The sequence below is a fragment of the Otolemur garnettii genome, unplaced genomic scaffold, assembly GCF_000181295.1.
Source record: "Otolemur garnettii isolate 467f Iridium unplaced genomic scaffold, OtoGar3 scaffold00087, whole genome shotgun sequence".
NCBI classification, from domain to species: domain Eukaryota; kingdom Metazoa; phylum Chordata; class Mammalia; order Primates; family Galagidae; genus Otolemur; species Otolemur garnettii.
Window position 1 is genome coordinate 2,115,758 of NW_003852482.1, and position 16,086 is coordinate 2,131,843.

Here is a 16,086-nt window from a genome sequence, read left to right on the forward strand (position 1 = left end):
TCCCACAGCGGCCCCTGGCGACCGGAGGACCGCGCCGGCCAAGCCCGGAGGGCCCCGCCCCCCTCATACCCCACAACTCTCCGGGTCGGAGGAGCAGTGGCCAGGCGGCCCCAGGACACCTGTGCTCACTGGCTTCCAGCAAACCAAAGGAAACTCACAAATGACGTGCTTGAGCCCGCAAAATATTTTATTCAACAATTTGCAATGTAATAATTTTCATTTAGGAAAAATAGCAGCTCCCGCCTGGAGGAAGCTTCTTGAATCAAAAGTCATGGACAGTCCACCAGAGAACAGTGGGCAGCACTAGACTGCAGAAGGTCCAGGAACCGCACCAGCTGACCAAGGGGCACAGGGCTGCCCAGGCATAGGGACAGGCCTTTCTCAAAGTGCCACGAACTGGTGGATCTGGTCAGATGCATCTGTGAGGCGTCCTAAAAGATGCTCTGGGTCCTTCCTAGATGATCAAGTAGAACAGAAAATCGGGAAGGGCCTGAGCTAAATCCATATTCTATAATTTCTACACTTAAAATACCAAACTGCTTATGTTCCCCCAGGAGAAGCTACAGAAATTATTACCTATTGATTTTTATAAATATTTAAATCTTTTTTCTTCAGTCTCTTTAGATTTAACAACGGTACGAAGAGTTTTCAGAACAGTCAATGACACCTTAAAGCTCAGAGCCCACTGAGAGGGTCTTGCAGGTCCACATGGCCAAGCTGGTGCAGGAGCGGCTTCGGACGCAGACCCAGAAGCATCAGGCCTCAGAGCTGCGGCAAGAATTGTTTGAGCCATTCTTTTCATCATGTCACCAATCCTCAAATGATGACACCCAGGTGAGAGAAAGGAGGTCAGCTGGCCAGCACTGTAGAAACCATTCTTGAGAAAGCACAGCCCCTTCAGAGTGTGCACTCCAGGTCCTGAACAGTGACACCCACCAAACTGTGGATATCGTGGGGTGGCAGCGCTGTCCTTCAGGTGCATGGAACACCCATGGTTCTAACTGGGCTACAGGAGAGATTCGTTTCAGTGACCGGAGCCTCTCTCAAAACCTAACTCTGAACCATTGCCAAACAAATGCTCCCTCTGCTAAGATTCTGCCTGAGAATGAGGCTTCTATTCTAGTCACTCTTTCAGGCTCTCCAACAGGGCAGAGCTGTCCCTGGCTGCAGAGCAGGTGGCAGTATCTCCTTCTTCAAGTCAAACATCTACTCTTTTCTCCCAACATCTTAAAGAAGGTATGGGATTACCTGGGCAATAGTTCACAGCTGGGTTTTGAGAGAGGCCCCGAGTTATTGATGAACAATGCCCTCCTGCACTGAAGAATTCTATGTTCATTCAATGGAATAGAATATTCTTGTATGACTGAGAATGTTATATCCTTAAATCACCTGAAATGACTTAAGAAAGTATCACTTTAGGTAAAAGATGAGTCAAAGATTCATTCTTTTCATCCAGCATCTGAAAGGAGCTGTGGAATTAATTTCTGAAATAATTCATAGAAACACGTGGGAGGGAGGGAGATGCAGAGTATGACCAGCTCTGAGTTACTGCTCTTCTGGTGTGCAGTCGGCTTCTTGGTAGAGAACAGTCATCTGAGGGTTCCAGATGCAAATTCTAAATAGGGACATTTCTAGTTCAATGTTGGGTATTTCCTCTGGCCAATCCTTCCTGGTCGCGAGCTCCCAGGGGTAGTAGAAACCTGAAAGAGAGAAACTACACTGACCTCTGCATGTCTGCCCCAGGGACAGTGCAACACGGCCCTGTCTGTGTGGTAAAGCACACAGGCTGCCGACACCAGCGAGTGGAACACTTTGTTTCTCTATCTAAAAGCCCATGAGAACTGATAATTCAGCACCAAACATGGGCTGCCTAAAAAAGTACCCATCGTTAACCAGCAGTATTTGCTATTTTGCTTTTGTAAGGACGGTAAGACCTGAGGCTGATTCTGCAGAGGTGGCTGAGTGTCAGGAGGTTCAGGGAGGGTTGGTGGCCTGGGGCCTGACCTGCTACTGCAGGGACACCAGGTGAAGACAGCTGACCAATGCAGGCATTACCTCTGCTCCCTCTCAAAACCTGAGATCAAAGTCAAGAAATTTTATAATAAAGGCAAACTAAAAGATAAAGCTGACAGGAGGAAAAAGACAACCAAATCTTTTTTTTTTTTTTTGTCTATTTGAGATAGTCTCTCACTCCATCACCCTGGGTAGAGTGCCATGGCATAGCTCATAGCAACCTCGAATTCATGGCTTGGGCAACTCTTGCCCTCAGCCTCCTAAGTAGCTGGGACTATAGGAATACACCATCACATCCAGTTAAGTTTTTGTATTTTTAGTAGAAGCAATGTCTCACTCTTGCTCAGACTGGTGTTGAACTCCTGAGCTCAAGCAATCTTCCTGCCTCAGCCTCCCAGATACAGGTGTAAGCCACCATACCCGGTCCAGAAAACAACCCAACTTTGAAGCTGAAAAGCAGATGGGTGGCCAAGCAGCAGTGTGGGATGTCCTGGGAGCATCAGCCTCATCAGAGGATGAGGCAGGGAGTACTGGCCCCCCCCCAGGAGGACTGCAGTCAAGAGGAAGAGAGGCCAGCCCATAGGCCACTGAGGGCAGACTGGAACAGCAATAGAGCTGAGTGCCAAGACACTTGCAGACCTCAGCCCTCACTGAGGTCCCCTTAACTGGCAGCCAGTCTGTTCTCTACAGGCATGAAACTAAAGGGAAAGCAAGGAAACACTCAGAAACGTTCCTCAACCATGATGTGTGAGCTCAGGTCCAAAGGCAGCTGAGGGCTGTACTCTGAGGGGGCAGCGCCCTGAGGCTGGAGAAGGCCCTCAGGCTGCAAAGAGAGACAGAGAGGAGCTACATGCAGACAGAGCTGGGCCGGAGCATCACCACCACCTTCAGTTCTGAACAAACGGCTTCTGCCCAAGGAGCCTATCCTGCCAAGCAATCCCGCAAATATGCCCACAGAATACATTTTCAAACCTTTTATCTCATAGCCCACTTGAGCTGCTAGTTAAACTTCTGTGGCAACTTAAATTATGTTGCTCAAAAAACAGTAATAAAAAAAAGTATACTTACTACTGTGCTTTGTACTTCTTTCAAAAATAACTTAATTAACAATCTTTAAAAATTTCCATGGCACACCTAAGATCCTCTCACAGCACACCAGTGTGCAGTGCAACACCAGCTGAAAATCACTGCCCTACAATAAAGGTATTTTCAGACAAGAAGGCTCTATAAACTCACCTTTGTACCTTTTTGTCAAGGAGCTACTGAGAAAGAATAATTTTAAAAACCTAAAAAAAAAAAAAAAGCAGCAGCTAGTGGAGGATGTGTGTCACCTGGACAAACAGAACAACCAACAAAGCAACAGCAAACTCCAGACCCAGGATGAGGGCGGTGAGCAGAGCCTGAGGGTCGCTCCCATCTGGGAAGCCAGAGGCACCTGGGCCCAAACAGTCAGGGAGCAGCACCCAAAGGAGGCTACCAGCTGAACAAGGCTGCACACCCACATGGACTAGAGGAGTTTGAAGTGACAGCCTCTGGAGAGGCAGAGTAGGGCACTCCCATCACAAAGAACACAGGGATAGAAGCTGATATTCACCGAGCAGCTGGGCCAGTAAGTCAGCCAGTAAGCTGGGGTCGCACGGGCCACTCACCTGTGCCAACTGAGCAGGGTTGTAGAAGGGCACGGTGCCCCCAGGAGGGCCCCCTGCAGCAGGGAGGTCGCCAGGAGCCTGAGAACCACAGAGAAGTTACCTCAGCAATGCAGAGCTACACAATAGCAGCTCCAGCCACTGACATAGACCCTATTTCTGAGTAATAATTTATGATACAGAAGCAGGTTAAAGATACTTCTCATAACACTGAACTTAGCTGTTTAATGGTTCATAGAAAAATGGTAAAAATAAAAGCAACATGCAGAGTCAAATGCATTAAACACCAGAGCATGCAGAGATAAGGAATGCACAGCACATGGGCAGCACGTCAGTCTCAGTCTCAGTTAGTAGGGTTTCTGATTACTGCAGGCCTAAAGTACCCAACTATAAAACCCAGCATTCTAATGTGCAGGCAGCAAGGTCACACCAAGTCTTTCTGCTGAGCCACTGCACACAGCTCAGCCCCACAGTACACACAGAAGATGGAGTATTTCTTTGTCCCCACCCAGACTGGCTGCAAGATGTCATCTCACTGGCCTCCAACAAACCTTGCCGTGCCTCATCAGAAAGAAAACCCTCCTTCCAAAGGAGAGCATCCTGACACAGGACCCAGGAGGACACACCCAGGCCCATTATTGGAAAACCAATTCAGAAAGAGCAATGTTACTTGAGCATTTTGGGGGTCAATTCAATCATCACATCTGAAGTGTAACAACAAAATCCCTTTAAGGTGATTTTAAAAAAGGAACACTGCATTCTGGGCCACGCAGGTCTGGGTGAGGCAGCGCACAGCACACGTGAGCCCGCTACTGTACACTAAGGAGAATAGGATGAGACTCACACGAGGGGAGAGAGGACCGCCAGCCACAGGTACCTGATTAAAGTGCTGGCTTACTTCCCTCGATAACGAACTCATTGAACTACAGCGTGAAAGCTACAAAACAGCAAGAACACACACAAAACACAGACAAAAAATCAACATGCATGTCACTGCTCCAAGCTGTCAGTTCAATTTCAAAAGCTTTCTGATGCTATTAGAATATATAATTCAAGAGGGGAAAAAGCCAGAGTTAGCTTAAAAATTCCTATTTTAATGTAATGTTATTAATAAATAACCATTAGTTCTGGGGGAGGCTGGGGGAACCTGTTCAGCCCTTGGCCTAAGCCAGCTTCAGCTCATGGCACCTCAGAATTCCAGACAATTCCATGCTGTGTTGAGAGGCGATGTTATCAGTTACCTCAGACCCCTCACGCCCCATCTGGAGTTCTAAACAGTTTTGCTCAAATAAGTGTGATTTTTTTTTCCCTAGGAATACAACTCTTCTGAGTTGTTTTCATTTCTAAGCCGCCTTTCCCTGCCTGTCACCATCATCTTTAAAGCTAGAGGTGTCTGGACAATCAGCGTGAGCAGCCAGCAGGCAGGATGCTCCTTACCCCGCCCCGAGGACAGTCTGGCTGGGAGGGTGGGAGCTCAGAGCCGGGGGGTGATGCTGCAGAACTCAACACCTGCTGAGAAAAACAGAATGCAGCAACTACCAAATCCTGGGCATGTAAGTCTTTCACACCAGAAAAGTAGGGAGCCATTCCTCTGCCCAGGGTCTGCCTGCCCACTTCCATGTGGAGGGCTCTTAGGTGAGTCATGAACAAAGAGCACCTTCTTGGGGGTCCCAGCTGCACCTCCTGTGAGCTCCAGCCCCCAGTAGCCCACTAAGCACCTACTGTGCACTGCAGGGCCCCATGACAGCTTGCCACTGGTACTACTGTTATTCACATGTTACAAGAGGGAGACTGCGGCTTCGACAGGGTGACTGCCTGCTCCTAACTCGAAACAGGAGCGAAGGGCCAGGGGCACACCTGGGCCTGACTGACTTCGGAGACTACTCTGAGCCATCCACTTTACACAGCATGTTATTTGCTTTTTTAGGTTGAAGATGTACTTTTATTTAACTTTTATTACAAGTAGGCAATTTCTTCTTTTAACTTAAGAGTAATTTTATAAAAATTTTCTATTGTGGTAAGATACACATAAAATTTACCTTTTTTTTTTTTTTTATGAGACAGAATCTTGCTTTGTCACCCTCAGTACAGTGCCATGGCATCACAGCTCACAGCAACCTCAAACTCTTGGGTTCAAGCAATCCTCTTGCCACACCCTCCCAAGTAGCTGGGACTATAGGCGCCCACCACAATGCCAGTTATTTTTAGAGAAAGGGTCTTGCTATTGCTCAGGCTGGTCTTGAACTTGTGAGCTCAAGCAATCCACTCGCCTGGGCCTCTCAGAGTGCTGGGATTACAGGTATGAGCCACCGCGCCCTGCCAAAATTTACCACTGTAACCATTTCCAAGTGAGTGCACAATCCAGTGGCACTAAGCACAGCCACGCTGTTGTTCAACCATCACTACTGTCCATCTGCACAGCCTTTTAGCCTCCCCAACAGAAACTGTAGACCCCCAAACAGCTCCCTGTTTCCTTCCCCCAGCAACCTCCATTCCCCCTTGGGTCTCCATTGTGCGCAGGTGTAAAGGCTACAGATGGAGTATTTCCTGAGGACAGACTGAATCTGACCTGCACAAGGCAGGGCTGCCTGTGGCAGTCTCACTGGTGCCTGTCCCCTTTCCTGCTGCACCTGCTCACCTCTGGGGGGGCCTGGCCCCGAGCTGGTGTCTGCCCTTCCCTGCTAGCCCCGTCTGCAAGCTGTGTTTCTTCTGCATCTGTGAACAAGAGAGTGCAAAAGACATTACTCCATCCAGAACATCTCTGGGATTTCCTTTAAAACATCCCAAGAAGAAGAGTTTCACATTCACTCACAACATGAGGAAAAGGTAAAGGTATCAGAAAAAAAGCACAGACAAACTTCAGTTCTCTGCATGCTGGCCAGGTCATTCTTTTAAAGGGAGATTTAGGCCAGAGACTCACAGAAAGAAATCAGGTCAAAGGTCAGGAAGCCAGAGGCCTGGTGCAGCGGGGCTCACGCCTGCTCTGCCCACCTGAGTTTGGTACGAAGTTAGGAGGAATAGGTAGCGGGGCCAGTGGAGCAAAGAAATCCGCAGGAGCAAGAGGTGCTTCATTCCTCTGGGACCCACATGGGTTTAAAACGTCAACATAACGGGCTCTTGTTCCGGCTACAAAGTGGGGAGAGGAGGCAGAGTCAGCTCAATGCAGGAAATGACTTCTGGCGTCCAAACTGCTCCATTTCCCTTATGACAGGAGAAGTAGGGATGTGGTGGGGGGCCACATGTGGCCTGTGACCAAGGCCCTCTCTGCCGAGCAGCTTTGCCTGGGCTTTGCCCCTGGGGGGAGGTTTCCTGTTTCTTTTCTTTTTTTTTTTTTTTTAAGAGACAGAGTCTTACTTTAGTGTCCTTGGTAGAGTGCTGTGGTGTCACGGTTCACAGCAACCTCCAACTCCTGGGCTTAGGCGATTCTCCTGCCTCAGCCTCCTGAGTAGCTGGGACTACAGGCGCCCACCACAACGCCTGGCTATTTTTTGTTGCAGTTTGGCCAGGGCCAGGTTCAAACCCGCCACCCTCGGTATATGGGGTCAGCGCCCTGCCCACTGAGGCACAGGTGCCGCCTGGTTTCCTGTTTTGTCCCGCAATGTCTTCTCGTTTTGGACTGATCAGACACCCTGTGCCTGCAGTTCATCAACCAATGGTTTGTGGAGGAAATGTTTTAGTATTCTAGAGAATGGGATTCCTTGCCCAAGGATTCATCTTCATAAAACTAACATTACCTTCTGCAACATGACAAACTATGTATTGCACCATACGTGTTACACTAGCTAAACCCAGCACATCTCTTGGACTATAAATTACCCAAACAAGCTCTGCCTCCAGGGTGACTCTTACCTGCTCTCCTAGAGAACACGTTCACCCCTGCAGGGCCCGAGGGGGCAGCTTGCACCACCATGGGAAATGAGGTTGGAGGAGGGGGTGGAGCCTTCTTCTGCAGAGGGAAGCACAGCTTCAGCTACCCACAGGGATACTCCTCAGGCCACTCCAAAAGGAGTGCCTAACACCAGATACCACAGGCACAGGAAAGGCTTTTCCTTCCCTGGATAGTCAAACCCCCAATAATTACTGAAATACTGAAATTACAATTTACCTCCTCTTCTGGTTCATTTAAATTCACCCATTGGTTTTTCTTTTCATCCCAAACAATCTGTCAAGATTTTTAAAAAGACAACTATCAGTAGATTGAAGCTAAATAGAATTAGAATCTGATATACTGTGACACTTTAAAACTTCAGAAAATGCTACTCAGGTCTGTTCTCAATGTGTTAGACAAATCACTAAAGTTCCTCCCAATCCCCACTATGCTGTATTATATGATGCTCACCGATTTGTTCTTGTCATCTGGCAAATAAGCTTCTGTCCTTTTTTTCCCAGGTAGCCAACGAGAGAACCAGGATTCACTCTAAAGTATAAAACCATCAGAATAGGCTTGGAAACATAATGTTTGGTGAAATAAGCAGACATAAAAAGCTAAGTGATGCATGATTCATTTCTCCGAGGTTCCTAAGTCATCATGTCCATAGAGATAGGAGCAGAACAGGTGTTGCTAAGGGTAGGGAGGGGAGCAGGGAGTCAGTGTTTCAAGGGGACTGAGTTTCCATTGGGAAAATGAAAAAGTTCTGGAGGCAGCTGAGGGTGATGGCCACATAACAGTGCAAAAGTGCCTGATGACACTGAACTGTGCCCTGAGAAATGGTGACAATGGTAAATTTCAAGTTATGTGTATTTTACCATAATTAAGTCAGACCAATAATGTGCCTATAGGAGCTTCTGCCATCTAAATGTCTGACAGTTGAAGCCTCCACACCCTCCTGGCCTCAGCAGTGGAAGGTGGACTGAGGTCAGCGTGGGGTCCCACACAGTGAAGCCGCCCATGCCAGGAGAACATTGGTATTAAGAAAATCTACCTATTCTTCACATCTGCACTTCATCCTGCTTCTCAGTGATGCCTAAGCAGACAAGCTTATACTTGACACAGTCTACAAGAGCCTGTTTGCTTAAAATGTGTTTGAAGCACCAGGTTTTATATCACACTTCACACACATTTTGAGTTAAAAGTGTGTTTATTTTTAATTAAGATAGTAGTCATAAAAGAAAAATCTGATAACTGAACTCTATTAAAATGAAGAACTCTGTTCTTCAAGATACTTAGGAGTAAAAAGGCAATCTGTAGATTGGAACAAGATATTCATAATACACATTTTTAACAAAGGACTTGTACACTCCTGCAAGGCACTGAGACAAGCCAATTAAAATGGACAAGGCCTGTGCTGTGGCTGTTGCTTGTAATCCCAGCTACTTGGGAGGCAAGTAGATTGCTTGAAGCCAGGAGTTCAAGACCAGCCCCAGGCTGGGCGTGGTGCCTTATGACTGTAATCCTAGCACTTGGGAGGCCAAGGCAGGTAGACTGCTGGATCAGCCTGAGCAAGAGCAAGACCCCCCTCTCTAAAAAAGATAGCTGAGTGTTGTGGTGGCACTTACAGTTCCAGCTACTTTGGAGGCTGAGGCAAGAGAACTGCTTAAGCCCAAGAGTTTGAGGTGCTTGAGAGTTATGATGCCACAGCACCCTACCCAGGACAACAAAGTGAGACTCTGTCCTCCCCCCAAAAAAGACCAGCCTCAGCAACACAGCAAGACTGCATTTAATTTTTAAAAATGAAAATAAAAAATTTTTATAAGTATGCAGAGACTTGAGCAATTACTACCCAGAAGGGCACAGAGGCAGTAGTGAGCTTATGGAAGGTCCTCAGCATCAGCACTCCCCAAGAAGTGCCACGTAAGACACAGGAAGTACCGCCAACCCCAGCCAAATGCTAAAGGGTCCAAGACCGGCCAACACCCAGCACCAGTGGAGATGGGGCCAACTGGGTGCTCACCCTCAGCTGCTCAGGAAAACCATTCAGCAGGACCTCTTAAAGCCATACACACACTCATTCTGTGACCTAAAAACTCCACTCCTTGGCATATACCCAAGAGAAGTGAGGCCATTCACCCACCAACAGGTACAGACAGGAATGCCCCTCTGGCCTTACTGGTGTATCTCCAAACTGAAAATAATCCAGACACCTGTTACTGGGAGAAAGGATAAACTGAGGCATAGGCACACAGCAGATCCTGACACAATGAGAACCAATTGGTGTCCTCTGATGCCTTTGGCCACCCTCTGGGGTGGGTCTGATAGGTAGTGACGATGAGGGAACCTGAGAGCCTAGATATGACCTCACGCTCACCTGGGTGATGGCTGCTGTGTGTACAAATACATGTTCATCACACTATTGTACACTTTTAAACACCTGACTGCACAAATAATTTAAAATGCTCATTTTAATTAACAAAATTCCTTGCCTCTGGGGCACTCCAAGCTGCCTCTGGGAAGCTGAGCCTTCTTGCCCAGACCTGCTGCTGTCCCGCCCTGCAAGGTGAGCACACTGGGGGACCCTGCAACCACCCCACCCCACAGGGTGAGCACACTGGGGGACCCTGCTACCACCCCACCCCACAGGGTGAGCACACAGTGGGACCCTGCTACCACCCCACCCCACAGGGTGAGCACACAGTGGGACCCTGCTGCTGTTCTGCCTGCAGGGTGAGCACACCGGGGGACCCTGCTGCTGTCCCGCCCTGCAGGGTGAGCACACTGGGGGACCCTGCTACCGTCCCGCCCCACAGGGTGAGCACACTGGGGGACCCTGCTGCTGTTCCGCCTGCAGGGTGAGCACACTGGGGGACCCTGCTGCTGTTCCGCCTGCAGGGTGAGCACACCGGGGGACCCTGCTGCTGTCCCGCCCTGCAGGGTGAGCACACTGGGGGACCCTGCTGCCGTTCTGCCTGCAGGGTGAGCACACTGGGGGACCCTGCTGCCGTCCCACCCACAGGGTGAGCACACCAGGGGACCCTGCTGCTGTCCCAACTACAGGGTGAGCACACCGGGGGACCCTGCTACCATCTCGTCCCGCAGGGTGAGCACACCAGGGGACCCTGCTGCTGTCCTGCCCTGCAGGGTGAGCACACCGGGGGACCCTGCTACCGTCCCACCCCACAGGGTGAGCACACTGGGGACCCTGCTGCCGTCCCACCCTGCAGGGTGAGCACACTGGGGACCCTGCTACTGTCCCACCCCACAGGGTGAGCACACTGGGGGACCCTGCTACCATCCCACCCTGCAGGGTGAGCACACAGGGGACCCTGCTGCCGTCCCGCCCCGCAGGGTGAGCACACTGGGGACCCTGCTACTGTCCCACCCTGAAGAGTGAGCACACTGGGGGACCCTGCTGCTGTCCTGCCCCACAGGGTGAGCACACTGGGGGACCCTGCTACAGTCCCACCACACAGGGTGAGCACACTGGGGGACCCTGCTACCATCCCACCCTGCAGGGTGAGCACACAAGGGACCCTGCTGCCATCCCGCCCCGCAGGGTGAGCACACTGGGGACCCTGCTACTGTCCCACCCTGAAGGGTGAGCACACTGGGGGACCCTGCTGCTGTCCTGCCCCACAGGGTGAGCACATTGGGGGACCCTGCTTTACCTTCTTAGGTTCTTTGACTTCTTTCTTAACAGCCTGTCCAGGCCGCTTCATTTCAGGAGCAGGTGTCAGAGAAAGAGGTGGCTGAGTGGAACCCAAGTTAACACGATCCCATCCCGTGGGGGTCTCTGCATCTGGCACTGTTCTTGAGGGTCCCTGTCCCAAGGCAACACAAGAACAGGTTCTCCTGGGGTACTTCATATAGGATCAAAAGGAGGCCAGAGCAGGGGTACCTACACAAAGGTCCCCTTCAAATATCCCTGGGAGGTCAGCTGACTCTCAGTGACCAGAGCAGGGAGGGGTCTGAGGAATGCAGCCCCCATCATGGGCACCCAGGAGCCTCCACCTGGGCCTAACTAGACCAGAATAAACACACTTCACAAGCAGCTTTGTCCAAGAGTGTAGAGAGCTCAGAATGCAAATTCTGGCATTCAGGGGGACTTATAGGCTGGAAGAAATGGAATATATAAACACGTACACCAAGGACAAGACTGCTCAGAGCTCAGCAGTATGCATTTTTTTGGCCGGGGCTGGGTTTGAACCCGCCACCTCTGGCATATGGAGCCAGTGCTCTACTCATTTGAGCCACAGGTGTCACCGAGCAGTATGCATTTTTAAAGAGAAAATGATTTTTATATACATTTATTCCTAGGTTGAGACTTTTTTTTTTTTTGTATAGACAGAGTCTCACTTTATCACCCTGGGTAGAGTGCCATGGCATCACACAGCTCACAGCAACCTCCAACTCCTGGGCTTAAGCGATTCTCTTGCCTCAGCCTCCCAAGTAGCTGGGACTATAGGCACTCGTCACAACGCCTGGCTATTTTTTGTTGCAGTTCAGCTGGGGCCACGTTTAAACCTGCCACCCTTGGTATATGGGGCCGGTGCCCTACTCACTAAGCCACAGGCGCCACCCTGAGACATTGTTTTCAATACAGGTAGGCCTTCATTGTTACTGTTCCAGAAACAGAATATTTTGGTAAAACATGCAATCAAAGTTTAAACTGCAGCAATTGCCTACAGGTTGGATGGCCATGAAGAGCTGGGTGTCTGTAAAGAAGGCCCTAGAATTCAGGCTGCATTAAAACACCTGTCCCTTCTGGCTGGGATCAGGGCCAATAGAGAGTATTTATCAAACGTGTCTGGTAAAATGAATCTTGATTTTAGGAAAGAAGTGAAAATGTTATAAACTCTCATTGTAGAAGAAAATCTGGTGTAGAAAGCAGGAAAATTTTCTATTTTAGAAAAGTTAAAATTAATAAGGGATTTCATTAAATCTGGGCATCCTCCTACTTAAAGCAGCTGTCTTCAAACTGCTGAGTCTCTCCCCATCTTTCCTTATCAACATCTTCGCAAACTTCATATTTTAAGGATTAAAGCTATTTAAAAAAAATTTCCTCTTTAAGAAACCATTTAAAAAATAATTCCATCATCTTTAATATCTTTGCATACACCCAAACAAGGAGTTTGGGCACCTACTCAATGAGCTTCACAGAAAACAAGTAATTAAAAATGTGTGAAAAAGTACCAGATTAGCAAAATTTCCACCCAAGTCCTCTTCACTGGGCTCCGGAAGTGAGTTTCGGACAGGCGCTTCTGGTGGCAGCATCCCTGCCGGTGGGAGAGAGCAACTGTGGCCGCAGTGCCGTTGCACATGGGCCAGAGGGAGCCAGCATTTGTGGGACCCACAAGTCAGAACACACCAGCTGCCTCCTGGGCTCACCACAGTGCTGTTTTCAGAAACCAAGAATGGAATTTTTCCCAAATGTTTGGAAATGTCAGGCACAGAGTAAGACCCACCCAAACCCCTCCCAGCCCCACCTATGTGTCTGACATGGTGCTCAGAAGGACCATCTGAGGACAGGCTTGAGGAATAGGCCAGGCCATTCTGCCATGTCCTGAATGGTCATTTAAGCTTCACATTATAACAAAAAGCCAAGTCATGAAAGAAATTAGTATTGATATTCTGACTATAGTGAGACTCCTCATTCATACGTGTATAACTTCCAGAATTTTTGGTTTACATTTAGACAATGTAACTTATTCCAAGTGCCAATGATTTCAGTCTCTCCTCAACCCTCCCTCTAGAGCACCAGGCCCAATGTTGCTTCTGTTCTCTAGACAGAACCTTGGGAGACCCACCTGGGTCAGCGCTCCTGGCCTCTTGGAGGAGGAGTCTGCTTTCCTGGAGAGATGATGTGCCAGGTGGCAGGCCAGGCCCTGGGTACAGAGCTGTAGGATCAGGCTTGGAGGGCTCTGGGAAGCCAGGTGCAGACCCTGGGGGTCCATAGGCAGGACCGGACTCAAGAGGGCCTGGGGGCGGTGGCACTGGGAACATTGGCACCCTGGCAGGGTTGGCCAGCTGGGCACTGGTGAGCATCTGTGGAGCTGCACAGGGGCAGTGAAGAAGAAATCAGAGGCTGCTGAGGCTGACTCCAGTCACTAGAAGGAGCTGACTTAACATGTCTATCATGAGTTATTTTATGTAGCCACATTCCTTTCATTAGGAGATCCAATAACCAAAGCAGAAAGTGCTGAAGACACCAAGTCATCAATGGTTCAGAGAAAAGCAGAATATTTACCTCCCAGGAATGGGGGCAGGAAAGACAGCTGTGTGCACCGCAAGTGCCCACCATGAAACTCCAATGCAAGCTGCTGAGTGGCCCCTGGGCACAGAGCTCTGCTGTGTGTGCTGACTCCTCTCCTCTACTCTGGGAGTCAACAGAATCCACCCACCCATCTCCACACACTCCAGGAAGAGCTGCTGTCACCAGTACCAGTCTGGGCACCAGACACATCAGCAACCCAAGCATAAGGGGTCCTAACTGGGGGAGGTGGGGGTTGGATGAACCAATTCAGAAGATGAGCTAAGGAGAACAACTGACCATGGAGTGGTAATAGGTCAGCTACAGGTGAAGAGAGGAGAGAAGCAAGTGATGAAGCAGCAGGGGGCTGGCAGCTCGGGTCATGAGCATGGCTGGAGCACCAAGTGGGAGAAATGGCATTGGAGGGTTGTAGGGCCAACTCTGCAGGGCCTGTGGGCGAGAGGGGGTACCCTGGAGGATCTGGGGGAGCACCAGGAGGTGGTGGGGGGAGGAAGGGTGCTCACTCAGGCAAGCAGTGAGGGCATGACATAGGTGGGATGACACGCTGACGAGATTCACTGACAAACTAGAGGCGCCGAGTAAGGAGAGATTTGGGGCTGGGCACAGTGGCTCTCACCTATAATCCTTGGACTCTGGGAGGCCAAGGCAGGTGGACTGCCTGAGCTCAGGGGTTCAAGACCAGCCTGAGCAAGAATGAGACCTCATCTCTAAAAATAGCTGGGTGTTGTGGAGAGTACCTATAGTCCCTGCTGCTCAGGAGGCTGAGGCAAGACAATCTCTTGAACCCAGGAGTTTGAGGTTTCTGTGAGCTATAACGCCACAGCACTCTACCAAGGGTGAAAAAAAAAGGTGGGGGGAAGCTTTAGGCCCCAACTCCTGAAAGAATCAGGGTTGCCCTTCCTGGGAAGAACAGATGAAGAGCAGGCTGCGTTGAGGACTTATGGAGGGCCTTCTCAGATTCAGTATGCCTGAGAGGCCCCAGAGAAGTATGTGGGCAGGCTAAGGAACAGGGACAGCTAGGTTGGGAATGGCAGTGTCATCGATGTGTGGGCATTATAGCGGCAAACTTGATGGGCTTCCCAAAAGAGACAGCATGATGACAAGGAGGAGGAGAGCTCCCCAGACCACTGTCGTGGCATGAGACAGCCCCTCCATCTTCCTGGCAGCACAGCACACACACTGCACACCTGCTGAGTGTGGGAACTCACCGGAAGGCAGTAGCCGCACACCCTGGCTCAGGTGCTCAGTGCTCGGCACAGGCACCCCTAGCAGCAGGTTATCAGGCTCCAGATCCACCGGCTGACCAAGTCCTGGACCATCCAGCTGTCCCCCCTCGGAGCTGGGTGTGCTAGGACACTGCTGGGTGAAGGCTCCATCTTGAATCCAGACCACAGCCCCCTCCTAAGGGAGAAGGCACACCTGGCAGCCTGAAGCTCACAGTGACAGCCTCCCCACTCCCGCCCCCCACATCCCCCAATAAAGCCCTTTCTGGGGAATTAGAAAATTCTTTTTTTTTTGAGACAGAGTCTCAAGCTGTTGCCCTGGGTAGAATACCGTGGCATCACAGCTCATTGCAACCTCCTACTCTTGGGTTTAAGAGATTCTCTTGCCTCAGCCTTCCAAGTAGCTGGGGCTACAGGCACCCGCCACAATGCCCGGCTAGAATTAGGAAATTCTAACAAAAGGCAAACTTCTGATTATATGAGCTCAAATACTTGGGAGTTCTTCTCAAATGTCTCTGTGCCAAGTCCTAAAACAAGGCTGACCTATCTAAAGGTGAGCACTGTACCTTGATCTGCTTCTCCACGTGCTGCAGGTGAACCAGCCATGTAGGCTCAACAAAGGATTCCTCTTCTGGCTTCTCTTTTAGCTGAGGATCGAATAGTCGTAACTGGGATGCTACCTAGACACACATGCAAAGTGAAGATCCCTGTTACTACCAGGTGATAACACACAAACCTCTTTCCAAAACACATATACTTGAACAAAAACAGCTCCGGTGTTACATGGAGGTTAAGTTTTAACTAGCTACACAGATGTTTCTAAAGTGAGCTTAAAGATGCTCTGTTGGGTGATCAGAAGCAGCCTGCCCACGAATTTGTGACAGGTATATATGCCTGGCCACATGTGTGTGGGTCAGCAGCTCTAGTCCCAGGACAAGCAAGCTCTGGGCTACTAGATCATCACACAGACTCAACTTTATCCTCACCAAAATGGGGTTGGCACCTATAGCTCAGCAGCTAGGGCACCAGTCACATACACTGGAGCTGGCGGGTTTGAAT

The 16,086-nt window shown here is 49.8% G+C and overlaps 1 protein-coding gene across 5 annotated transcripts in view; it reads right to left on the reverse strand.

Moving 5' to 3' along the window:
* Positions 1 to 166: 166 nt before the first annotated feature.
* Positions 167 to 16,086, reverse strand: part of LOC100956090 (protein transport protein Sec16A) — a 23,343-nt gene continuing 7,423 nt past the window's right edge. The window contains exons 7-20 of one of the 5 annotated variants that reach the window (XM_023516183.1): positions 15,594 to 15,707; positions 15,013 to 15,205; positions 13,341 to 13,586; positions 12,727 to 12,809; positions 11,202 to 11,354; positions 7,999 to 8,076; positions 7,765 to 7,821; positions 7,509 to 7,605; positions 6,651 to 6,785; positions 6,298 to 6,374; positions 5,097 to 5,168; positions 4,504 to 4,596; positions 3,663 to 3,740; positions 167 to 1,700 (exon numbers count right to left, since the gene is read on the reverse strand). In XM_023516183.1, the coding sequence (XP_023371951.1) occupies positions 1,632 to 1,700; positions 3,663 to 3,740; positions 4,504 to 4,596; positions 5,097 to 5,168; positions 6,298 to 6,374; positions 6,651 to 6,785; positions 7,509 to 7,605; positions 7,765 to 7,821; positions 7,999 to 8,076; positions 11,202 to 11,354; positions 12,727 to 12,809; positions 13,341 to 13,586; positions 15,013 to 15,205; positions 15,594 to 15,707 (1,545 nt within the window). In that variant the 3' untranslated portion in view covers positions 167 to 1,631. Of the gene's footprint in view, positions 1,701 to 3,662; positions 4,597 to 5,096; positions 5,169 to 6,297; positions 6,375 to 6,650; positions 6,786 to 7,508; positions 7,606 to 7,764; positions 7,822 to 7,998; positions 8,077 to 11,201; positions 11,355 to 12,726; positions 12,810 to 13,340; positions 13,587 to 15,012; positions 15,206 to 15,593; positions 15,708 to 16,086 lie in introns of those variants that run through there. The other 4 variants (XM_023516181.1, XM_012808273.2, XM_023516182.1 and 1 more) reach the window with 4 other exon arrangements.